Consider the following 26,867-nt stretch of genomic DNA (forward strand, 5'->3'; position numbering starts at 1 on the left):
AAGATTCACTTATTATCAAACGGCCTGGCATACAGACAATACTTGCAGTAGTTGTGGAACAAATATACAATCAAATGCACAAATTCAGCTATCCAGGTCTATACGAGTATAATAAACACTGGATTATTGAGGCAATGTTAATATTTGATAGACAAACATTTCTCTTACAAAAACCCTAACATTGACTTTCTGAATAGTGATATAGATATGCACAGAGCAGTACAATTTTAACTTGAAAAACAACCTATTACAAATCATATAATGTATGAAGGGGGGTTTAATCACTGTTAGCTTAGACACAGCTTTGACATTTCTGTTATGCAATTTCTTGTGATTTATTGGCCAACTATATACACATAACATAAATATATGCATTATGCAATACATTTGCAATAAGCCAATATTGCCCGACATATCAGCCTGGCCCATGTATCAGTATACTTCTGCTCTATACCACAATAAAGTGAAAAATAAAAAATGTTTGGCTCTACCTACGAGTCCTAAAATATAAACTTTAGATAAACGTGTGACTGTCACTGCACAATAACTCAACACACACACACACACACACACACACTCACACACACACAATCACACACTCACACACTCACAGAGCCATGCCACTGGGCGCATTGGCCGTGTGGTATTGCCAGCTGGAACATTTGTGCCTTTAATCACTACATGCAGTTCCATTACATACTCGACCACAGGATTTCAAAACCACTGTCTTCTTTGAGCTTTTCTGTATCTTCCTCCACCCATTCGTGTGCCCATTCATGTCTACGTGTTATTGTTAATCCATGTTTCATCTGTGAGAGTTTGCCAATTGATGTGTATCACATCACAAGTATCACATTTCAGTGTAGGTGCTGCTTGTACGGTGCGACTGCCTTTGGTATGAAAACTATTTGTACTGATTGCAGTCTATTAAAACTTTCTGTGAATTATGATGCCAAGACATACTTGACAGATTCTTATAATCTCTTGGTGTAAATGGCTGCAGTTTCACTGTCTGAGAGAAAAAAACTTTTGTTTATGTCTGTAAATTAAATTTGCTTTATATATATATATACCGTATATAATATACAATCTCAAAATGCAGCACAAGAAGAGATAAGATACCTGTAAAATCATAAGCCAGTCTGTTTATTTTTAACTGTCTCTTCATAACCTCTCCAAAAACAAAAAACACAAGTCTCTTTAAAGCAGCTGACCACGAAATCACAAAATGAAAGCCATCATCATCCATCTTCCTTATGGAAGTGTTTTTGAACCTCTGCCCTCGACTCTAAAGATGACCCTGACATATTTTCTCTCTCTTTCCTGACTGTTTCATAATAGGTTGTTGTGCGTCGGGGCTCTAGCATATAGCTTAGTGTCGGCTCATCTATAATTAGCCGTTCTGTTCTAATGAGGTGTTTCTGAAGGGCTGCAGCGAACCGCTGACCGCCAGCTAGCGTAACCTAGCCCACATTGCTAAATTAAAGAGAGGCTCGATCTTCAAGGCCACGCTTAGCCTGTGCTCACAGACAGCAGCGCGCTTATAGTGAGTAGTAAATGTACAAAATATTCAGAGAAAACATCAGGAACAAGTATATTTTGTTTACTTCTGGTGTTATGATGCACCCTGTTGGAATTATATGCCTGGTGTTTCTTGTTAGTGTAGTTAAACAAAAGAATCCAGTGCTCAGATCATACCAGTGAACTGCAATGACCACAATTCACTGCACATATACGACAGCATGTGGACATGTTACTGAGAGTGAGCCATTTTTATATTTACATATTTCAAAATATATTTACTTTACAAAGCACAAATGAAGCTAAATTAAACAACTGATCAATTAACAGTCAGATCCTTATAATATGTAAGCAAAGAAAAAAAATATTGTTGCCCTCTGAAAGGTAGCAGTGTATGAAGTAGCTTAAAATGGAAGTGAATGGAAATACCCAAGCAAAGTGCTAGTGCCTCAAAATTATATTTGAGTATAGTTACTCTACACAACTGATTATTCGCAGTAGTGGTAGTACAGTAGTAGGCAACTTCCAACCTGTGCCAATCATCAGTTATCTTATTCACCGACAGAGAAACTCACATCACTCAGTCACATATGTGTCAGTAACATAAAAAAGACTGTGGTAGAGTTGCTGCCTCTCTATTTATAAGAGTAAAGGATCCCAGTGGGTTGGTCTAAATAAAGGGGTTGAGGGACAAGCAAAAACTGGGCCCACGTTGGTTATTCTTCTAAACAACTCCCATCTTTCCCGGCTGCACAGAGATTGAAAGCCACACCAGTCAAACTAGGCTTTCGAGGAGTTTGTGCGTTCTGGTTCTGTGCTTTGGAATATTAAAAGCTTTTTAGGGAATCTTGGGAAATAGTAGACCGTCCTGCTCAACATTGTTTCCTCATTAGCCAGATGTCCTTTACTTTTTGACTTCCTTTATCTTTTCTCTCCCTCTTTATCTTTGACTCTTCCTTTTCTTTAATCCGTCTGACAATGTCATCTCCCAGACTGGAGTCTTAACGAGTCGGACAGATTCCTGCTTATTTATAGGCAGAGCTAAAAGCAACATGACATGATGATTACAGGCCAGTCCAGACTGTCTGAGTTTGTGAACTGTGAGCAGCAGCATATGGACAAAAATGACCATGAGTGGCTACAAATACTGTTGGACAAATGCATGAACAGTGCTGTTGTTGTGTGGTTTAGTGCTGACGTTTCTAGAATGTCACTGACATACTGAGGTTTCAAATGTAACTTGGATCCAGCCCTTACTAAACCAATACGTTTAAAATTGGGTGTGGATGCAGTAGCCTATAGTGTTTGTCCTGCTCTAGTTTTTGCTGTCCATATCATCTCAATATTCCATCCAGTGTTCATTTTTCACACATTCTTTATCAAAAAAGGTGTAAAAACTAGATTAATGCATGGCAGTCACAGAGCATGAATGAATGCTCGCCATTCAAATCCAGACTGGCCGACCGCGATTGTAAGTTAATCATCATAGCTGCCCTCAAATGACAATGAGCTGCCCGTCAGATGGTGTTTATGAATGAAAGCTAGTTATATTCTTGCCGCGGCTTTCTCTGTGAGCTAGTGTTTGGCCTGAATTTGAAGCCGTGCCCACGTTTCCAAGAGGCCAGTCAAGGGTGAGAGAGTTTCCCTCACCTTAGCACCGTGGAGCTCTACCAGCTCGTATTAGCATGAATCAACAGCGTCGGCGTGTGGATGCTGTGTTTGTTTGCCTCTGCCTTGCATGCACGTGTACAGTGGCTATATGTGTGTGAGAATGAAAGAGAGAGGGAGTGTATGTCGGGCTCAGCAGGGTGCCTGTTGGGAGAGTGCAGTACAGGGTTTCAGTGTGCTGTCTATAACCAAGATGTGATACGCTATGAAACTCTCAACACAGCAGAGGCAGAGGGAGACATAGCACCTTCGACCCTGCCTCTGTCAGAGAAGAAATACGTGTACACTTGGCACTCTGCTGGTACTGTAAGGAAACCCACTTTATGAAGAAACTTAGGTTCCTAATGACCCATAATAGGTGTATATTTCTTCATTGCTTCTCCTTTAGAGCTTGTGGTTTGGGTTTGGGTGACAGAGAAGTGCTGGACAAAAAAAACCCCACAGGAATGGGTAAAAGAAAAATTACCAATATGTAGTCATGTTCAAACGTTTACTGTGCACGTGTCATGACAAAACACATTTCTGTTTTTTTATTTTATTTTATACTTTGTATCCAATCCCTACTTAATAATAGTGTCCAGGGTTTTCACCGAAGTAATATGTGATACAACTGCCATTGATTGCTGCGCACCCTAGCCATGAATCAACCTAAGTGATAATTTTACACAACATGCTACCTGTACTTCCTCAATCAAGTCACTTCAAATCTTACATTACATCTGCTTCTAAAAACAAAGCTCTTCTATTTCCACTTATCTTGTAGCTGTTTTATATATTTGGATGTGATTATTATTGGTGGCTGTGGTCAGAAGGTACAGACAGGCAGGCAGACAGACAGTACAGGCTGTGGTTCACTTTCAGATTGTGCCATTAAATTTGATTCATGATGATGGTGGATTGATTTTAAAATGCCCTGATTGTTACTGCAGTATGCAGCCTGTTTCAAAGGCTTCATCTATAAATACTCTTTTGCTGTTCTTGGAAGTGGGAGCTGCCATCTGTTGTTTATTGCTCGGTTGTTGCTCTTTGCTCTCTTTCTGGCCATTGTGGTCCAGTGAAGTGCCAAATGCCTGTCACTGCATTATCACCATACTGTTCAAACATTGTCACTCCGTTTAGATTGTTCACTTCAGTTAGATAAAACATTTTTACTTCAGTCAGGATGCTTTGAACTGTAGGCAGTAAACATGTTTTTGATTATGCAAGTGGGACACGTGATACCTCAACTGTTGTTCAAAAGTTTGCTAAAGTTCTCTTCTTCTTCACTGTTGCAGATCACCGTCCCCTACATGTGCTCAGCACATGGCAAATGTACTTTATTTGGCACCTGATGAGGGTAGGGAAAAAATAACGTGTAAGGAAGTGCATGTGTGTGTATGCACGTGTGTGTGTATGGTGTTTCAGGAGGCACTATGGTGATGTCATGGGGTACAAGGTGGTCTGCTGCAGACGCACATCCTGTGGCTTCTGGTAACGGGTACTGTAAAATGTCCTTGCACACTTTCACACTCACACATCTGCACACACCAATGCAAACCTTTTTCTGTCATTGTTTTTCCCCCTTTCACACACACACAACCACACTGTACATGCAGCTTTCACGTATCACACACGTATACACACACATAGCCTGAAAGAACTAAGCACAAAACAAGGGCGTGGCAACGTTCTGGTCCAGCAGCGGTCTAACCTGGCACTGACCAGAGCTGCTGACCAAGATGGCGGCTGACAGCAGTTTCCGTCAAGAGTATTTATGTAACAGATGATGCAGGCACAGGGCTCTGCCACCATCCACTGTGCAATCAGTGAGAAGTTTGGGGTTTCACGGACTCTGGTTATACATGTGAAAACAAACACATGCTCAATGACACACAAAACATACATGCAAAGTACCAATATTGCACATACTAGCAAGAGCACTCTAGCGACTAGACTGCGTCTGCACCGCACTGCTTTATATGGAAAATAGTCGAAGGTAGAGAGGGAGAGTCGTGGTTTGGAAGGGTTTAATTCTTCCAAAGTAGTAATTAGGTAAGAAAGATATTACCCAAATATGATTATAATTATGATGTATTAGGGGAATTAAAGTAAAGCAGTTATCTAATTTAAATAAATCAGCTATTGAACACTTGTGGAAAACTTCCTGGCATTTGGACTAGTGTTGGCTTCACTCCTGGTCTGATTTCCTGTCAGCAGTGAATAGAAACATTTCTGACTGTATGTGACTGTTTTTGTCAGTTTATGGTGAATATGCCTATTTATGAAATTTCCATTTCTCCAGTAGTGTTTGGAGTTTATTGTGGAGGCAGCTTTCCTACTTTGTTTTATGGGGTTTTTCTCCATTTCATGTGCTGTTGCATATCTATTTTTGCTGTCACACAGGCTGAGTTATATTTTATTTGACCAACTAGTATTTACTATTTCCACAGTGACTAGGACTTCTGAATAGGGACTGTTGCCCAAATGATGACAATAATGATGTTTTTGTTATAAAAGTTGTGGCTCAAGTACTTTGCTATTTCAGATTTCATATTTTTAGTTTTCTATGTCCCAGCACATCAACATATGGTTGTCTTGATAAAATAAAAATTACATTCATATTATACAAATTAATTTATGGACATTATGGTGGGATTTTAACATTTTGAATCATTTTAATATTCTTTAAGATATTAATACCAAAATAATCCATTAAATTGCTCATATGTCTTGTTAATTGATAGGCAGTGATAGTGCCTGACCTATACTGTTTAATTTACCATATGTCTGGAATGGATCATCTCTGTGCTGAAATCACACCTCTCTGTGTAACAACATAACAGTCCTATAAAGGTCTATTGTTGGGGCCCATGTGAAAAGTAGCACGCTTCACAGGACCACAGTCCTGTACTGTATGGAGCGCTCGCTTTTTCCCCCTGTGGAAATATTTTATGACATGGTCTCAGTTTTGACAAGCCTATCCAAAAAGCTATTACAACTACCTAACTTATTTGGACTTCATTTCTCTTATTCCATTCCATCATTTCACTGAGCATCGCTCCGCTGTCTTCTTCTGTCCTTCATAATCTGGTCTCACAAACCTTTATTTTTTTCTCTCTCTCTCTCTCTCTGTCTCTCCTCCTCTCTTCTGTCCCTCACTCCCGTGTGAGACTTTGCACCACACAGGCTCTCTTTATGCAGTCTGTTTGTTCTGCAGGGCCAAGCTGCAGCACCGTCCCCGCCGTGCTCGCCGGTGAGCAGACTCTGATAAGGACTGCTGCTGCAGAGACAGACAGAGATGAGATGTTAGATTTGAGACTTGAGGCATCATAATCAATAGCTCTTCTGTCTGTGAATGTTTGACTCACACATGGTTGACACGTACACACACGTACACACACGTACACACACGTTGTTCCGATTAAAGTTCTGTCATAGCTTATAACAATATACTGAGGAATGCATGTATCTCCTGCCATCACCAGTAAGACAAGGGTCTTTCTCACAGCTGGGTGAGCCCTCGAGCCAACAAATCCTGTCAGGAAGCAATAAAACCCCATCACACTTCATAAGCAGTAATACTGCTTTATCATTACAGCCCTTAATCGTCATTTGTGTTCTGTGTGAGTTCCTGATTTTTATTACATGTCACAAATAATCACATTGGATATAATTAACCGGAGGAACACCTTATTTGGTATTTTCTGAATAAGTACTTTATTTATTTCAGCACTTGTGTATATGTGTGCCAGTGTATGTACTGTATATACAGTACTTGTATCTACCTCTGTGTGTGCATGAATCTGTTCTTCCTGGTGGAATCATTATGTTTTTCTCTGTTGAAGTGATTTCAGGCCGCTGAGGAAGCCTTAGCTGCCAGATAGTGAAATTAATCTTCCTTTGCTGACCTCCGCAGTGTGCTCACAAACTGATTTGATAAAAATTTGTTCCTGTTTCCTTCTCACTGTCTCTCACTCTTCCCCTCTCTGTCTCTCCCTGCTGACTTGTCTTTCTTTTCATTTCCTCACTGTGCTGTAGACTACAGCAGCTGCTTTTCCTGAATCTGTTTCTTCTGTCACATGACCAACCCAGAGGAATTCTGGTTCTCTGTAGTAATACACTGGCTCCGTCTGATCCCTCCTTCATATGGTACTTTTTGTCTTCTCTCTTCACTCTATTGCCCCCATTCAGCCTCATTCCTCTTTTCCATCAAGAACTTCACCCATACCCCCACACAGGGTCTCACAGGGCGTGGGGCGACAGGTGATTGACATAGCACACTGCAGACTTTCTGCGTGTGTGCATGAACATGTCTGCAGACATAAATGCTGTTTTTTTTCTTGTAATTTTGAGTTTGGGGAGGAGATAACTTAAGTGAATAGTTTGATAGTTTATTTTCATGCTAAATATTAAGCTACAGTCAGCTGCCAATTATCTTCAGAGATGTTGGTAGGCTGATTTAATTTTAGAGCTAAGCTAACTGTTTCCTGGCTCCAGCTTCATATTTAGCATACAGACATCAGTATGGTATGGGTGTTCTTATGTAACTCACCACAAGAAAGCTAATATTTTCCAATATGTCAAACTGTTCCTTTAAATTCTAAATCACTGATTTGTGTGTGTGTGTGTGTGTGTGTTTCATTTGTGTGTCCCTGGCTGTGGGGTTTAAGCATGCTGCTCTGTGCGATTGTGATAGAGCACATTGCAGGTCTTCCAGTTTCCAGGCTTTCTCAGTGGCTACATGCACACCCAAGCATGAAACCTAAAACAAGCAGATAGCTGACACTCAGTGTGAAATCACTCACAGTGGGAGAAATCCTGCAGGTTTAAGACTCATGAACCATTTTTATATTCGTTTGGAACAGTTAAACATATGAAGCAAAGATTCTTGGCATGTGACCGCAGGAGTTTCTCACCCATAGTGTTCATAACGGCTGCGTTTTAGTTTGTTCACAGTGGAGGCAGAAAAATAACTCTTCATGGGCAACACCATGACAGGCCAGCAAAAATACAAAATAGATCTTAAGCTTTGGTTCACCAGCAGTCTAAAATATCTGGTTTGGTGATGATTATGCATCCAGGCATGAGTGTGCATCCAGCTCTTTGTGTGTTTTTCTGGATTTATCTATAGCATGCCTCATCTGTGACTCAGCAGCACCACCACTGAATCCCAAAACAAGGGTGTAGATTGTTTTGAGTCCCCACAACCGGCTGTTGTCTGTTTTCAGTCGGCCTTGCCATGATTAAAGGAGTTTTAATAACACATTATAATCCTTTTTTGTCCATCCAGTCCCTGTGATCTCAACATATGCAGGAGTTTTTTTGAGGGGGTGGGGACATATTCTGCTTCAGCTGGCGATGAAAAAGATTGATACACGTACTGAGAAAAACAGGGATAGGCTTCAGAGTCATGAAAAAAGAAAAGATGGATTCTTTCAAAAACTGATTTAGCTTGTTTGAGGCTCATGGCCAAGGGAGCTGTATTGTAAACAAACAATTAAAGCAGGGTGTTTTTCTGGATTCTTTCACTCAGGCAGAGCCTTCTGCAGAAAAGCCAATTCAGAGACTGTTATAGTAAAAGCTCCCAGTCAAGATATTGTGGAAAAAAAACACTGGTATAAAGAACTAAATAATTCTGTGTTTTTAATGTTAGGTATTTTAATCTAGTTGTATTTCACACACTAAGACCAGATTGTGTTGTAATTAATGATTTATACTCCTAATACACATACAAAAGTTCTGTTTTTAAAACCGTTTTACGAAACTCTAATTTCACAGTTATATTGTTGATAAAGATGAATTCACAATATGTTTTCAGCTCATACTTAACTAATTAGAAAATTATTCATGAAAAGACTTGTCTGAGCAAGATGACATAAATACACAATGTGATGTGGAGAGAGAACATATTGCTGGTGCTAATTGCGCAACATCTCACAACTGCTTAATTTACTCTCTAAAACCATGAGCTTTCATTCCAGTTCCACTTGTGCGTGGCACAGATGTCACCAGTGGTGATTGTGTGTAGCTGTTGGGGCCCAACCATTTAAGCACAATGCGTTTCCACATCTGGTGTGTGTTTTGTGAGTTTAGAGCTGGTGCAAAGCAGCAGAGGCCGAGCAGTTGCCCAGTTGCGGTTGGTTTTAATGAGTTGGCTGCTGAAATTTAACTGCTGTTGTTGTTGTTGTTGTTGTTGTTGACATGGGTTTACCATTATTATTTTATCTTAAAATATTCAGAAATTACTAGAATTTTTGGCATTTTTTACTTTGATTAAAAACCTATTCTATTCCTTTCTTCCTTTGTGTTGCTGACAAGATAATGTGCAGTTTTACACCATACAGTTGGTCATGCTTTAAATGAATGCCATCACACATAGAAATGTATTTTGATATTTATTCCCTCTTTCCATAGCATTCCTTGGCAATCTTTTGTGTTTGTTTTTTATAGGTTATACAAAATGCAATTTGAAATCCCCTCCCACAAGTAACCCTAACCTATTGCACCATTACAAATTTACAATACAACCATTATATACGACCGCTATGTTTTAACACACAAACTAACAAACTTAATTAACTGGAAATGTCCCTCAGTCCCAGTGGATATTGTTATTATTCAATTCTCTTTATCAATCTAAAACTAAAACTTAAAAGGTCCCATCCATTTGACTTCTTTTGTAGGGGTGTTTGGGAAAAATCACTGGTCAATCAAAATGGGCACCGGCAGGCTCTTTACCCATAAGGACAGGCTAGCGAGACAGTTGGTGTCATACCCACTTGTCCACAAGCTGAGACGAGGTACGTACAAATTGCACAAGCACTCTGGTCAGAAGGGGAAGTGACTGGCCCAGAATGAAATGACTGAGTATGCAGCTTACGGGAAATACAGTATCACATCCTGTGAATAATAATATTTTCCATTTCTGATGTGTGATTCTTTATTTGCCATATAGACATGGTTGCCCACAGGATGTCATATTGAAGAAAAAGCATTCGCCTCACTGCCTCTCTAGCTGATGAGTGATTACTCCTCCTACTCTGACTGTGTGGTGTCAGACATCTATTAGGGTTTCAGCTATTTGCCCAATTTTCTACTTCACGGCTCATTTCTTCATTTCAAAGCTACCTGATTTCCAGTGCTCACAGACTCTGTGACAGACTGCCAGATCAAGGTCTCAAGAGGTCAAGATTCATACCGGTTTTTGTGTAGAAATCAGTGCAGACAAAAGGGTGAAGTGACAGTGACCCCAAGAGCAAAACTCAATGTACTTCACTCACCTAAATTAAATTGATTATATTGCAAAAACACCCTGTTGCATGCCCCTGGAGAGCAGTCCCTGCTGTCTACTGTTAAATTATATTTGATCTAAAAGTGATGGAAATCCTCTTTTCCCTTAAACTTTAAATTCAGGAATCCTGCAGCACCATGGTCTTTGAGTTTTTAAGCTGGTGATGCTCCACTACTCCTCATGTGGTTGCTTTGCATGCTCCAACTGCCTTACTTGATTTTATGCACTTTGCTTGGGTTCATTCAGCCTCATTGAATGCCACTTTAAATTTTGAGACATCAAATGACTCAGCCAGGGGCCTTTAGATAAAGTTACTTTGCCAAGTGTGAAATCTACTGATGGTAGTTTGAGAGTGACAGTTCAAAGTGCGTTATTTTTGACATACATTTTGAATGCACTGGTGGCTAAATACAGAACCGATCAATCGCTTGACTCAAATTTGTTCAGTACTTCAAAGTGTGACAGCTACGAATGCTATGGGTTGTCATATGGTATCTCTGTCATCTACAGCGCTAGTTTACCCTTTGAAAAAAAACAAAAAACGATTCACTCTTATTTCACCCTTTCTGCTTGGAACAATAATCTATGTAAAAAAGTAAAATTTCTACCTCATTAAAAATTCCAGAATCTATGAATATGCAAAAGTTTTCATTTCTAAAGTTTTTCTGCTGGACACAATATGTCTCCTACTTCACTGTGAAGTCCAAATATCTCACCACAGTCGTATAGTGCGCAGCTGGTGGCTTCAGTTTCTACATCACTTGTACTCAACCCAGTTCGCTACTGGACCAGGGTTGACTTCCAAACTATTTGTGATGTCACAAATCATGCTTGGCCCCCACCCCTCAATGAGGACAGAGAAACTTTTCCACTTGCAGATAGATGTGAACACATCCTTTTAGTGTCAAACTCGATTTAACTGCAGGAACAAGAAGAAAAACATGTTTTCTGAGTGGTGGAGAACTTTAACAGAAGTATTGGAAATGGTTAAGTTTCTTGTTCAGCTAAGTTTGTATTTTATTTTTGACTTCTGGGCATATGGCTGCACAGCCACCAGAGTCAACACTGCTTTGCTGGGTCATCAGTTCAGTGGTACGTCCCTGTCGTACAGTATACACGGTGGCAACCACTGGTGTCCACAAATGACATGCTGACAGTCATTCTGAAGTCTCCCAACCCCTGCACATCTGTATGCATGTGTGTATGATCTTACAGCCCTGCTATTCCATTTGACTAACCAAAATTTTAGGGGAGCATTAAGTCCACAAATTAGTCTCCCCACCAGGTTTTGGCATTTGGACACCTGCAATAACATATCGGGCATGGTCTTTATATTTATATCACAAAGTTGTCTGACCATTGTTGATTCTCAAGTTACTGAGGGGTGATGTGGAGCAGGGCGTAGTGGGTGGAGACCCTGACCCTTAGCTTAACTCCTTTCTGTAATTAGGTATGGGTCAAACTACTGGTCTTAATGGAGGGCTACTCCCCGACTCCAAATCAAAGGGTTGGGTGACCACACACACACATTTCACAGACAAACACACACAGAAAAGCATGTATGTAACCCATACACACTGACTTTGTTTGTATATGCTCTCAAATATGGCACAAATGTTTAGTAAGAACTGTAACCATAGACATGTGTCTAAGTTTAATTGGGTATGTGTGACACAGCTGGGTCTGACAGAAGTTATGTAATTTTTTGACTGCAGTGCGGACTGTCATGGGATCTCTATCTATCTATCTGCCCAGACTCTTTCACACTTTTTCCTTTCCCCATTCTGTCAGTGTTTAACTCAAAAAGTATGCACTATATTCCTATAACAAAGTTAGCAGTGACTCGAAGCAAGCACACACCTTTCATTCTAAAATTATCGTCTGTGGTAGATACAGAAAATACAGCAGGATGTGGTTAAGGATGAGAAAGTTTTGTCTTCCCAGTCTGTATAACCTGTAATCTGGTTTCACATACTCGTAGAACATTCCTGAGCAACTGCTCTGTAACCTGCCATCTTTGCTCTGAGTTGTGTCCCACCGCAAAGCGAAGGCCCCTTAACTTCAACACTGTGCCTATATCCTCTTGGCTGTATTCTCAGCAGCCATTCCTGTGTGGTTCCCTGCTCCCACCTCGGCCTATTCTGGGATGTGTTCTTTTCTAAGCTCTACTTAGCTAGGTCGCCAATTTCACAAAGGAAATGAAATGGTCTATGCTCTAAATACATGTTTATGAAATTCCGAAACTTACTGTAGCATTCCTGAAGCGGGCCAACACCAAAGGGAAAATTCCAGAGCCTGAAGGACTTGTTCTGGGATGATTTGGTCAAAGCTTGAGTTATTTCCTGCACAAATTTCGATATCTCTACATTACAGTTTTCTTTGGTGAAATAAACTTTTTCAGGAAATATAACTGACCTTTTTTCAGTATTGCTAAAATGAAGTTCCTAGACCAGTGCTATGTTTTCTCCATGTCCCTTGTTAGATTTCTTTTTGCATCTCATTTTCTCTGCCTGGTTCCAGACTTCTGAATCGCTTTCCACATCTCTGATTTTTTTCAGTAATTCAAATATTTCTGTTGTTGTGCTCAGTGATGCTTGTTACCTCCGGTTGGAAGGTTGTAGGCAGGATTAACAATGGTACTGTCATCTTCCTGTGCCAGAGACAGAATATGGTGACAGAAAAATTCTCCAAAAAGCAGCGACAAGGATGTATGAGTCAGATGCAACTGTACAGGTTGTTGTAAGTCTACTTTCTGAATTAATAACAAAAAAAATCAAAAATGTTCACTGGAGAAAACAATCAACTCAGCTAATGAGGTGACTAATTGATGTAAGTGGTAATTTGCTTTAACAAGTTCCTAGATGGGGGCAGCGGGAAGCCTTGGTTTTGTTTTCTTTCTTAAGTTTAATTGGATGCTTCCACTTATGTAAATACATAGTTAGTGTGCACATATTAAGAATACAGATGTTTGATAGTGCTGTGGTGTGAGTAGAGTCTTAGCTTGTGGGAAATTTGTCAGATTTCACAATAACCAGATTCCCAATAATTAGATCCTGTTGATTTTTGATTCATGCAGAAAATAACATCCATGGCAATTATCAGCTTCACAGAGCTCCACATTTTGTTCTGCCATATCAATCACATTTCAGCTTGAAAATGTACAGTATTAGCTTTTAACTTTTATTTCTTGCATATGTTGTTCAGATAATCATAAAACGTGTTGATTTGTGGAGACGTCTTGTTTCGCAGATCATAAGCTTTTAACTGCTGCACAGTTTGCCTTAATTTAGTGAAGACAAATCCTTTGAAAATCTATTGTGGGAATGGAATTAACGTCCACATATAAAATGTTGTCATTTCTAAATGGAACAGATTGTATATGGCAATACCACAGTCTGCTTCACATATGCTTTAACAATTCTGGATGTTTTTTTCATTCATTTTCTTTTGTTTTTTAGACTTCTCTGGATAAATTATAGACTTATAGATTATAGACACGTTTTCTATTCACTGATAAAAACTTAAAAGCATTCCTGATTTGTGTTTGTCCATCTTTCAGTATCGATTAGATAATTGTACTTAGGAATGGTTGTGCAGCTGCTCTTAGCCAAAGGTGAGTCCATGGATCTTGTGACACAGTAATCCAATTAACCATTTAGCTACATGCCTATGCATACCCACACTCCAATTAGTTTCTCCTTCAATCACTGACACGCACACACACGCCGTCTCCTACCTAACCATTTCTCCCCTTGACCATTCATGACCCATGTATTATGAGTACCTACATACATAGGTGACAAATGAAAGGAGAAAGTGTTTTATTAAGGTGTTGGGCCACCACAAGCAGCCAGAATAGCTTCAGTTATCTTTGTTTACAAGTCTTTTGAACTTTCTTAGAGAGACTGAACACAGTCTTCCAAAAGTATTCCCTCCTTTTGTTGTTGGATGAAGGTGAAGAGACGTCCTATCCGACATGTTGATCATAATTCTCGCATAGGTGCATCTGCATTGCTCACAGATTAATCTTAAGTAAGGTTCTTTTGTTGGTTGAAACCATTTTGTTCATGCTGGAGATGAATAGAAGCGGCCTTAATCCTTTTTCCAGATCCACAATGACACACCTCTCCATCAGTTGTTCTGCTTTCAAACATGTTTTAAAAAAAGGTTGGCATTTTGGAAAATAAAACACAAATTCACTTTCACTTTTGCCAAGAATTACATGAGAAGATTGATATCACTGTCATGACGGTACGCTAAATATGAAGCTACTGCAAGCAGCTGGCTAATTTTGCTTAGCACAAAAAACACCCCCAGCAGAAAACAGCTAGTCTGGCTCTGTCTAAAGGTAACAACATCTGCCTTGGAGCACCTCTAGAGTGCTCTAGTTGACATGATATTTCTCATGTTGTCTATTTAATCATTAGGGTTTTTTTTTTACATAAACTAATAAATCTGTATAAAACTGAACATAAGTGTAAAAACGACAAATCACCATTTTACAGGGGGTTATGTACCGCACTGTTTCTTGTCTGGACCAGTTTATCTACCCATGCATATGTGTTCAACTGGGTTGATATCTGTTGACTGGACCACAGCATATGGGTAGGGTGCAAAGTGAAGTCATAGATTAGTAATAAATCAAGTAAACAATGAGAAAAACATAAATGCAGCCACAATTTTTGGTATGAATTGTTGTGGGCTGTTGCTTGTTTTGTAATTAAAACATTTCTTAATCAAGCTAAAGAGTAACATCCTTGCTGACCTCTAACAGTGCATCGGAGTACAATGGGGTCGATGAGTACAGTGCACCGTACAGTGGCTTTTTAAGTTCATATTCCTCTCAGTGGGTGGTGGGGGCGGAGGGCAGCTGTCAGCTTTTACGAACCTCATGCCCTGGAAAAAATTAGTTCCAATCCCCTTTCCAAAAAAACACTAATGAGAAGCACACACGGTTGGTGGGGAGGGGTTGGAGGTCGCAGGGGTTGGTTGTCCATGATGGATGACAGAGAAAGGAACAGAGATGTTGGCTTCTCTGCATCCTCGCCCTACCATGACCTCAAATGCCTTGGAAAAGAGCTGAAAACACGCGCCACCCTCAGCATTCCTCAGGAAAACTGTGTGAAGTCATGAAAGAGAGACAATAGACAGATACAGCAAGTCTAAAAACACCTGAGGGGGAGAGTAGTGCAGGTGTGTCAGTATTTATACATCCAGCTCCTGATGAATTAATGAGCCACAAGACACACACAGCAGGTTCTATACAGTAACTTTGGTGTGTCTCTGTTTGTGTTTGTGTGTGTATGTGTGTGTGTGTGTGTGTGTGTGTGTGTGATATTGCAACAGAGCCAAGCCGAGGCAGATTGGATCTCAGTGGAAGACTAATTACTCAAAGCTTACACACCACTATCTTATAAGTATAAACAGTACTTACAAAGTCATACAATACACTTCCAGCACAAGCATATACAGTAATAACATCTCTAAGTGTGTGCCAAGTGGGAAACTTTGGCTGGTTGTAAAACAGTGTGTGTGCTCATGCATCATTTCTTGCTATTTTCATCTGTGTGTTGGATCACATTTCTGAGACACAAGGAGATATTGTTCTCTTGTGTAATATTTCCTGTCTTTATAGCCTAATTCCCCCCACACACTCCAGTTTGTCTTCCTCCCTTTCTCTTGCATGGGCGAACCACCTGAATGTTGTAAATGTGAGGAGAAGTGATGCGTCTCTGTGTGTCTGGACGAGGAAACAGCCAAAGAAAAGGCCGCTGTCTGAAGCCAGGGCCTGGATTTGGCGAGTAGGCTGAAACGCATGGCACAGACCATCAGTGTGGGGTAGCCTTGAATGAGCTCCATTGTTCTCTCATAAAACAGTTTCACAGTGTTTGATATACTGTATAAAGAGGTTGTAACTCTTCATGACATCCTCAGAATTAATGCAGAAGAGCTACACTGTTTTCTCTGGGTGTCGCAGAGAGTGAGCGAGATTTTGTTGTATTAGGGTGAACGTTTTGAAGGGAAATACCAAGTGTTGTTTTTGAAACTGTATATAGGGTATGGCAGAGGGAAAAAATATGGAATGGAAGTGACATTAAATGAATCGGATCAATGTGGAAACAATAAAAAACTTTTAAAAACAATGATGCCTTATTACCAACAGAAGCCTATCAAGAGTCAGGTTAGAAATATCTACTCAAAACCACATGTAACATACAAGATGATAGATTATTGACAAGGAGGAGAAGAACAAGTGAAACTCATAAAGTAAACATATCAGTCAAAGCCAAAAAAATGACACAGCATCTTGCTCACAGGTTCACTGTGAATGGGAAAACCATGGGTCTTTGTTTTGCCAGAAACTTCCGTTATTAATAAGCAAAAACAGCAAAGCTGCCTTTAAGTTTCCCAGTATTGTTAAATGATAAAAAGGGGAATGTGGGAAAGTTTATGAGACTCCAGTTTCCTGTTTTTTAATATTGAAGACATCAACTTCTTTTCATGAGCCAAGAAAAACAGCCCTTATTTAGCTTTGTGACAATACATATGTACACTGTTTTTTTTAATGGTTTATGTGTCTTAAGAAGTAGACTTTTCTCAACCTATAAATAGGCACATCATCCTTCAGTTTATCTGAATGTCCAAGTTTGGAAATACATGATGTTCTTTGGAGTGGGTACAATTTTGAGGAATTGCTTTTACATTTCTGGCTTTTTGAAGCAGGGCACGGTGTTACATAATCCTCTCTTTGGGGTTCTCAAACTGGCAATACACCGTTAAAATACCCGCTTCTTTGTAAAGTAGTTGTTTTTTATGCCCATTCATTTATTTTATTCCTGTTATCCTAACACGTGTGCTTTCTTGTCTTTGCAGGGGAATCCACATATCTGGATGACCACGGACCCCCTGCTCCAAGAGTAAGTCTTTCTCTCCATCTCGCTATGTCATTTCACTCCTTCTCTTTTATCCCACTTTCCCCCTTTTTGACCTCTCTGTCTCTGATGTGTCTCTGATGTACTGCCCTTGCGTCTCCATGCCAGTTCAGTCCAGTCAGGATAAGGGTTAGGTCTGTGTGAAGGAGCTGCGTGCAAACTCACGATAAATACCAACTAGACCTGGTTTCAGTGCTACAGTAAATGCTCTGAACACACTCTCTCACACACACATACAGCGTTGACACAGGGGCCTTGTATTCATCCAGCTGCATGTCTGCATGACTATCTCTCCTCTGTGCTCCCTCCTTCTCTCCCTGCCAACTTCTTTCTTCCCCCAGTCTGCCCCTTGTTCATTATCTCCTTCTTTAATAAATCACCACCTCATTTTCACCTCATTCCCTGCCTATTTAATCCCCTTCTTTAACATTTTTGACCTCTTTTTGTGTTTGTCTTTTTCTGGTAAGTGTTGGCATAGTATTTAAGAAGTATCTAAGCCAAGACTTCATCAAGTTTGGTTACAGGTTTGTCTGTGGCTGATGTGAGCAGCTGTTGAGTTGGATCACATCTGGGCTTTGTTTGTGAGTTATGTGTTTACTTTGAAAAGCCGTTTCGGGCCACTCAGCCAAACCAGGCAACCACAGTGTTTCATACAGATAACAGTGATGTGTTATTTATGTGAAACAAACTGTGGTTGACTGGAACACTGTGGCGAAGTTGTTGGAATTTGCTTGATACCAGTTTTGTTTTTCAGGGAAAATCATTATCTGAAATCTCACTTACATTAGGCTTAACATTCCAGTTTACTTTATACATACTGTAGCTTGCAAACATTTTATGGAATTAAGTCCAATAAATCCAACGGTTTCCATCATTTCCCACTGGGGATAGAGCTGGGAGTTTAACAGCTTGACTGAAGGATTCTGAATATTTACATTATTATACAAACACAGAAGCTCTGGAAATCATTTGACACAGAAGAGTGTGGAAGGGAAAGGCTCCAAGAAGCAGAGGGGACTGATGAAGATGAATTTACTTCCAGGTTTTTCTTAGCCTTTGAATAAAATGTTAATTTTTAATTGTTGTTAAGTGATTAAAGCATGACACTATATGTCAAAACCAGACATTAACAAAGAATTGCACTCTGAGTTGATAAAAATATTGATGGTCGATGATGCTCATCTTTAGTTACACTCATGTTACGACCATCGACTGGTCGCAACTATGGACCTTGTTGTCTTTTTTGTCTGGTCTTGCCTCTCAGGCTACATACAGTACTGGCTGCCCTATCCTGACAATGGTGGAGCTTGTTAGGGCTCTAGACCGCCAAACAGGAAGAGCTGCAGGAACTATTTATGGCTGAAAGAGCAACTGCCTTCTCCTATATAACTGAATCTTTATTTTTAATTAAAAAAGACCCTAGAATTGATTATTAATTACAGATAAAAATTATTTAATAGAAATGCGAGATTATCAATGAAACTAAATGTGATCTGAAGTTGGGATAATGAATAACTAATACAGCAATTTACGTACAATCTTCATTTTAAAATGGGCTGCTATTATTGTGGAAACACGATAACCAATTTAATCATCATGTATTATTTTCGTGATTTATATAAATATAATTAAAAAAAATGCCTTCACATAGTCACAATTTTTGTTGGTCTTTTTTTTGTTGTTGAAGACCCCCAGTTTCATTCTGAAACCAAGCCTACTCCCTTGTTAATCAATAACCATTTTGCACTAAGATAAAACTGAAATAAACCTAATTCTTTTTTCTGAAGCCCCTCCAAGTTCCCAAAGTTTGAAATCGATAAAATATCGTTTCTCTCCCTCCTTTCACTCTGGCTCTATAACTTGATAGTAGCTTTGCAGCCTCTGTAGACACAGACAGGGGCTGACTATGATTATACACTAGCTGCTAACTTTGATTGATTCCATATCTGTCGTCATCTCATCTCCCAGACAGACGATGCTAATGTCATGTCAGTGGAAAGCACTACATCAACCACATCTCTCATTATCTCTTTGTCGACGTTCTGCTGTAGCTGAGATTGATCTTCTATCTTCGGCAGAGGTCGAACGCATTACGGCATGTGCACGCAGAAGGCTGAGGGTTCTGGTAAATGTAGGGAGAGATTAAAAATCGAGTTGAAAGCTTGACGTAAATGAGAGCGTATGGAAAAACCACACAGCTCTTAGAATAGAGTTATGAGTCTTTATGTGTATAGAATCATGACAAGAATGTCCCCTCTACATTTTTACACATGTAAAACGTGTAAAATGTGTTTCTAAATATACTTTTTTTTTTCCTAATTGCACTAAATGATACATCATAGTGTCATTCTATATACTCTTGTCCATCCATTACAATTTTTAGTTGATGTTGTGGGCTAATATTTTCCATATTCAATGAAACTGGAAGACTAAAAATATTCTAATGCACAAATAAATGTCTGTGCAGGAGTGAAAGGTTATTGGTTAGACAACAAATGCAATTCAATCTTCCTTTGTCACACACATTAAGTTCTTGCATTCAAGTGTAAAACATTAGTGGTAGTGCTGAGGAAATGCAGAGTTTCCCATTTCCTCTTAGCCATTTAAAATAAATTAATCTTAATTCACATAAACATACTTGGATGGAAGCTCCGCTGCCACAGCTCCTTAAAGCAGTAAGACTCCTTCATTCCCTCCTTCTGCGGGTGGGAGTGGAGATGAATGGATAGATCATTAATAACAGGAAGTAGATCTCTACAGTGCCCTGACTGAAACTCTAACATGCTGTTCTCCACTCAGCATGAGATAAGCAGTTGACTGTAGAAAGCAATGAACCCAGAGCAGGGCTTGCTGAAACCAGTGAAGTGCAGGTTAGCGGTGGCGTACTGGTGTGGGTTTCCAGGAATTGCAGCAGGAAGATGGATGAGTGTGTGCGCAGTGGTCCTGATATGTGGCAAACCAGGACATGTTTTCCAACTTGCTGTTATATGATTGAAGGTGGAAGCCAGCAGAATTATGTTCATTCTCTGTAGAATTGGGTGGTCAGGCCATGAGACAGAGACAGTAATTTATGTATGTTTTTTTGAACCGATGTCTCAAAACAGCATGAAGTGTTTGGAGGTTTTGGTGTGTGTGGGCAGGGTGCAAGAAAAGAAAAGGACACTCAGAATGTAAGAGTAGAGAAAGTGGAAGACAGAGCGTGAGAGAGAGGAAAGGTGGAGGACTACTCATCTCCTCAAAGTCTTCTTGATATTGGCTCGCCAGCATCACAGCTGTAAATACCACAACAACAGTCTGACACTCAGGGAGTAGTATCGGTCAGATCAAACATGGTAGAAAACAGCCCTGTTACGTAATGTTTTTTTTACACTGTGGATCGACTATTGACAGAATCCCTTACTGGCAGACACTGCGAACATTTCTCACAGCGTGCATCAGAAGCCTAAGCTCTACGGAGCGGGAACAACAATAGCACAAACTGAAAGGTTGCCCTTTCAGTGCTTTCAGAGCCGACGGGAGATTTTGACTTTTGATGGCATCTCTGATGTTATTCTTGTGTTAAAAAACACCAGGCTGTTCAGGGTCTGACACAGTCATTTGTCATCATATCAGCAGGGAACGGTGTCCTGCAAAACACTGCATGTATTTCATCCGCCTCATTATTGTGATAAGCCGAGAAGTCTGTAGTTACTTGGCAAACACTGAGGAATGTTGGACTGCTGTCCAAGAGAACCATCTCCTGTTTGCTCAAAATCATTTTCCCAGTGAAATTTCTGCCGTTGACCTTCATTATTCTGTTTATTTTCTGACACTAGCAACCTCTGATCTATAAAAGTTAACATGAAACCTTTTAAAAAAAACAATATCTGACGTGTAGGATTGCTTTACTGTAAGTGATGACAGCGTTCGAGCAAGTGACACAAGCTGAAGCATGTCTGTCAACAAACTTGCATAAGCTTGTATAAGCACAGATTTCACCTGAGAATGGTTTTTCCAGTACACCCTCCTTCATCCCGGGGCCAATGTACCCACACATCTTTATTCTATATTGTGTCAAACCAGGTCAATCTCTAATGGTGTCTGGTAAAATGCTCTGATTCTGGGAAAAACAAACAGTAAGTGGGATCGATACAGTGATGTGTCATCAGACAGTTTTCTCTCATCTCTTTCTTTCTCTCTCCTTGACTCTTTACTGCTCCGTCCTGTTGTTACTTGGATCTGGCACTTAGAGAGGCTCTTACTGTTTTTACTGAGCCTGTGCTTGGGTGGGACTGCTGCTTTTGGAGGAGACAAGACAAAATCCGCAAGTGTGTGTGTGGCCACGCTGTGCTCTGTGGTGTGGAAACTACCGTCTGCCGCACCAGAGCTAAAAAGCAGAGAGATTAACTAAAGATGAATAATAATTTTGTGTCACAGTGGAGAGAGAAACCAGCTGGCGAGGGCTCATATTTATCTGGTAACAGTCCATCAGTCAGTCATTCAGCCGGCTATAAAACTAGCCAATTTGTTTATAAGTAACCATCCCATGAACTAGTTACTTCAGTCAATCTGACTTGCTTCCAAACACACAGTTTGTCTGATATCCAGATATCTCTCCCTCTGGGAAAAGCACAATCATCATTCCAGACTGGGAATGCCGACAAGAATTTATCACTACCGCATTTCCCCCCCATCTGATTTACAGGAAGGCTTTATTTGAAGTGATGAGGGAGAGGGTTTTCGAGGCAACACAGAACTGATCCTTCTTTGTTTTTTGTGGTAGATTTCTATCACTTTTAAAAGAAATCTTCCAGATGTCTTTTAAGTGACCTGTCTTCCTCTCTTCCCATTCTTCCTTTTATTCCTTTAACTGGCCCCCATTTTCTGTCACTCTCATTCTCACTGGTAAATTTGCTTGGATAGCCTTCATACTTAAGGGGCCACTTGTGTAAACCATGTAGGCCCTTAGCGATAATTGCCAAATTAGTGCATTCTTGCTGCCCTTGTGCTAAAATGAGGCTCATGTTCAATACACATGACCTCAACTTCCTCCTTCACACAAGCAAAGATTTACTGTAAAAAGCCTGTTTTTCAAACTCACACTCACATGCACTTCATTTGGGCCTCTGAATCATGTTCTGAACTACTTGGTGAGTCATGAGGTGTGTATGTGCACATGCTACGGTTTGTGTGTGTGGGGTGTGTGTGTTTGTGATAAAACACAACAAAAAGTAGCGACAGTATCTCTTTGCAGAGAAGTCAGCAGAATCTCTCTCTGACTCATTGAGTTCAGTGGAGGAATAAGCATATGAGGAGAGAAAACAAAAGCATGCATGCCTGCACTGCACAATCTTTGTGTGTGTGTGTGTTGTAGCTGAAAGGGAATATGTTGCAGGGTCAATTGAGTCCAGCCCCAGGGAGAGTTGATGTGAGAAACAGAGTTCAAAGGTCGAAAAAAAAGAATCAAGAGAATCCAGCTAGAGTTTTATATCCTTTGTTTTGTCCTTGTTTTCTCCTCTTTATATCGCTTTTCACACTTTGTGTCCTTTTCTTTACTGCCTTTTAAGGTTTGTTTATTTGCATTTATTATTCTACACACTGGTGCTCTTATACGTGCTATAAATACAACACACACATTCATAAACAGTAGTGACATCTTAACATACATGTGAAAAAAAATTGAGTGTAACAACGAAAAAACTGTTAATTTAATCTATTTATCACTGTAGTCTATATATCAATGTAATTCTGTGTGTGTGTGTGTGTTCGCAGGTGCTCCCGTTCCCCAGCCAGGTGGTTTATAACCGGGTGGGGAAGTGCGGCAGTCGGACGGTGGTCATCTTACTCAGGTTACTGGCTGAGAAACACCAGTTCAACCTGGTCTCCTCAGACATTCACAATAAAACACGCCTCACAAAACATGAACAGGTAAGAGAAACCCGGTGATGATGCAGTAAGGGATGGATTTAAAGATTCAATGGAGGTGAAGGGTGAGCGTCCTAAGTCAGTACAAGAAGATGGGAGCTGGATAGGAGATTCACCTTAATTGCTCATTGACAAATTTATAGTAAAGGTTAGTTAATGTAAAAGGCAAATGGATTATTTTACACTTTTTATTGCAAATAGTTTCACATTCAGTTTCAGGATTAAAACCAGTACAGTCAGCCTCTTTCACATTTCCATAGGTTATTTAATCTGATCAAAAGCAGAAATATCTATCTGTGGAAGTGACAGCAGACACAGGAAAACTTAAAATTAGGTATAATTCTTATAGTTGACTTAACAATCTCACCACATGGTCCATTTATTAGCTGTTTAGTATCAGGAGCTCTCGATCATATCACAGGATCTTCATGAGATCATGGACAGCACCTCCAGAAAACATTAGGTATCACTTACTGTGTTTGGGATTAAAAACTGGATTTGTATTTTGTATTTATCTGTGTGGTCACAGTGAACATAACAGCAGCAGGAGCTCATTCACTGTTTGTCTTTTATTCAGTTGAAGAACAACGCTGAAGAATGGGGAATCTCCTTTTATTATTTCCTGAAATATCTCGAGGACATGAGTGTTGACTTTACAGAGAAAAAACTGCTTTCGTTTAATAAACCACAGCTCTCTGAGACACTAAGAAGTGCTGGCCGGTGCCAGTGGGAATGCCAATGCAAACTACTAATGTGCATAAAGCATATCTAAATGGCACATATTTGTTTGTGATTAAACACAAATAATTTTTCTCCTATGACTTTTTCCACTAACCCCTGAAATGTTTTATTTTTATAAACTAAACAAATAAATATTGTAAATAAAAGATTTTCCAACTACATTAGGATTGGATTTACTGGGCACTGTGTGTTTTGATGCGAACATGACTCCAAACTTTAGTTCCAAAACAAGCCCCAGGTTTTGGCAGGATAGCTTACCTGGCCATGACCAGATGATTTGAGTTCAGGCTCCTGTGAGTGCAGCTAACAACTGTACTGAAGAATTACCATCAATCCAGTGCTTAAGTATAATATGTGTACCTGTACTTAAATACATGGGTAAATGTACTGAGTTACTTTACACTACTGAAATGACCACCAAGCTTCAGTGAAGCTGTAACTGACCCTTACTTTTAGCTTTCCCTGAAGGGGGCAAGAACATTTGCAGACTAAAATAAATCATTTTCAGTAAGTACAGAAATATTTTGGTTCCTGAGAATGAGGAATCAAGATTCCTCATACTCAGTGACAGGTAGTGACATTTCCCACTAGTGCAATGACTCCTTTAGTCATCTGAATGAGAGGGTGACTTAACTGTGTGTTAGTGTGGGAGTATTGCAGTGATGACTCACATCCCTTCATGACGTTATTGACAGCATCCTTTAGGAATAAGCTACTGCTGACCACTGTTGAATGGTCAGCAGATGTTAAATATATGTAACCATTACTGACCGATTTGATGTAAATGTTAAGCCAATATTGAAACAGCTACTTGTTTATCCATTTATCAAACCCTGAAACTGGCTGCACACAAAGTGGCAGAACACCATTAGACTCATTAATTCTCTGGACATAAAACATCTCTGTGAATGCAACCAAGCAATGCTCTTCAGAAAGAGTGTGTGCATTCCAGTGTCTGTGCAAGGGGGGTCTGTTTAAGAGTGTGTGTCTGTGCTTGTGTTTGTGTGTGATTCTGAATAGTGTGTCTCCATCTTTGTGTGTTTTATTTGCATGTGTACTTTTGCGTGTGTTGACTTATGCAGATCCAGACGCGCGTCGCCTAAGTTTAGAGATGCTGGTCTCATCAGTTGTGGTTCTGGCTTGAGACTGCTGCTTTTGGACCATTTTCCAGCTGGCTCCCCCAGTAGTCTGCTAATGGATTTTGCCCAGGGTTGATGCCTCATGCGTGGGTTGCCAAAAAGTGAAGGTGCCTTATTCGTCTGGAACTTTGCAGAGCTTCTGCAGACTTGAGGCGTATAGTGACCCATCTGTCCCCTTCAGCATAGGGGGAACAGGCTCAGTGGGAGAGAGAGGTTTAAGACATTTCCTGGAAACAAACAGGAGAAAAATGTCTTCCTTAAAAACCTCCAGAAAAAGAAAGACAGCATCTTTATTGTGAGCCTGCCTGCATTCATGTGGGATCCTGTTTCCTTCCTCTTACCAAAAACATTAACCAGCAGACAGATGCGCTACAGCCACAAACCTTATGTATCTGCATCACATAGCCACAGATACGCAAACACTAAAAAGTGTCTGGCCCCAGTACAAACACAGATTGTAAATAGTTATTCCCCTAGTATCATCTCAATAGCTACGTTTGCCATTGCTCACTTACAGAGAATTGGATTGGTTGCTAGAAAAATAAATTTGTGGCTGCTAAAAATTTTTTTTAAGCCATCAGTCTTTTTTAGTAAATGTGCCTTTTTTTTAAATCAAGGATATTTATTTTGAAGTAAAGTTCTTCCTGTGTACCGTATAATGACTCTTTAAGCAAATACACACACTATGTATCGATAATTGCTATTATGTCTGGACTGATGTTCTTGGAGTACTTTTCTATGATGTCTGACCTCCATATTCGTCTCCACCACAGGTGTTGATTATTTAGGCTTCTTTAATTTTTGAATGTAGATACATAGAAACAACTTGGATTTAGTTGAATGCAGGGCAGCCGTCCTAGCTCTCTGTGGTTTTTGGCTCTTCTCCGTTTCCCCTGATGAGCCCTGTGTGGACGCCATGGGGGCTCAGGAAGGAGGGGGGCGGGGGTCGTGGGGTTGCAGGTATGCCTGGAATCTCAAACTGTCCTCCACTTTCCCTCTGTCTCCCTGCAGCTCTCTCTGGTAAATGAGAGGGGGTCTGGCCAGACAGACCAGAGGGGTGGGTCAGAAAACACACACACACATAAACTCACCAAATGTGCCAAATGTGTTCAAGCTCTGCACATTAACCTGAGTGTGGGGGAGGGGACGTCAGGGGTTAGCTCTGGGCTAATTGGTCTGGACTAAGAGTCAAGGGGGGCAGTTTGTGGAAAATAAACTTTTTTTTAAATGTAGCATTGAAAGGAATGATAGAGACAGAGCATGCAGGAGGAAACCCGGAGTGGTGAAATAAATTCTACAGAGCTAATAAAATCTAAACGTGAATTTTACATTTTATTGCAGGAGAGATTCACAGAAAGTGGAAGCCGAGTGAGTGGAAATGTACTGAGTTTATAGAGGAGAGGGAGGGTGTGATGCCCAAATCTGACTGGGGCCTCAGATCAACTGCCTTGTGTACATAAACAAGTATACATATTACCGTTGCTATTCAAATAGTCCTTCTATGACGTAACAGGTGCCTATACATAGTTAAGAGCAGGACATTCGAACAGGTCCTCAGTTGCTTTTTATTAGAAAGGGGTTTTTATATAAAATGTGATTCAGTCTGTTCAGACAGAATGCTTTCATGGATCATCAGTATTTTGAAGATGCCCTGTGAAGCACTCATATTTTATTTATTTTTTATCATCTGAG

General features: G+C 40.1%; 1 protein-coding gene across 1 annotated transcript in view; it reads left to right on the forward strand.

Moving 5' to 3' along the window:
* The window catches only part of usta (uronyl 2-sulfotransferase a), a 51,744-nt gene that overhangs the window by 11,954 nt on the left and 12,923 nt on the right, over positions 1–26,867 (forward strand). Inside the window, exons 2-3 of the mRNA XM_035678371.1 lie at positions 17,333–17,376; positions 23,143–23,298. Of these exons, the coding sequence (XP_035534264.1) occupies positions 17,333–17,376; positions 23,143–23,298 (200 nt within the window). The remainder of the gene's footprint in view (positions 1–17,332; positions 17,377–23,142; positions 23,299–26,867) is intronic.

This window comes from Morone saxatilis, unplaced genomic scaffold (genome assembly GCF_004916995.1).
Source record: "Morone saxatilis isolate NCDOM2014 unplaced genomic scaffold, NCSU_SB_2.0 Contig7, whole genome shotgun sequence".
NCBI classification, from domain to species: Eukaryota; Metazoa; Chordata; class Actinopteri; family Moronidae; genus Morone; species Morone saxatilis.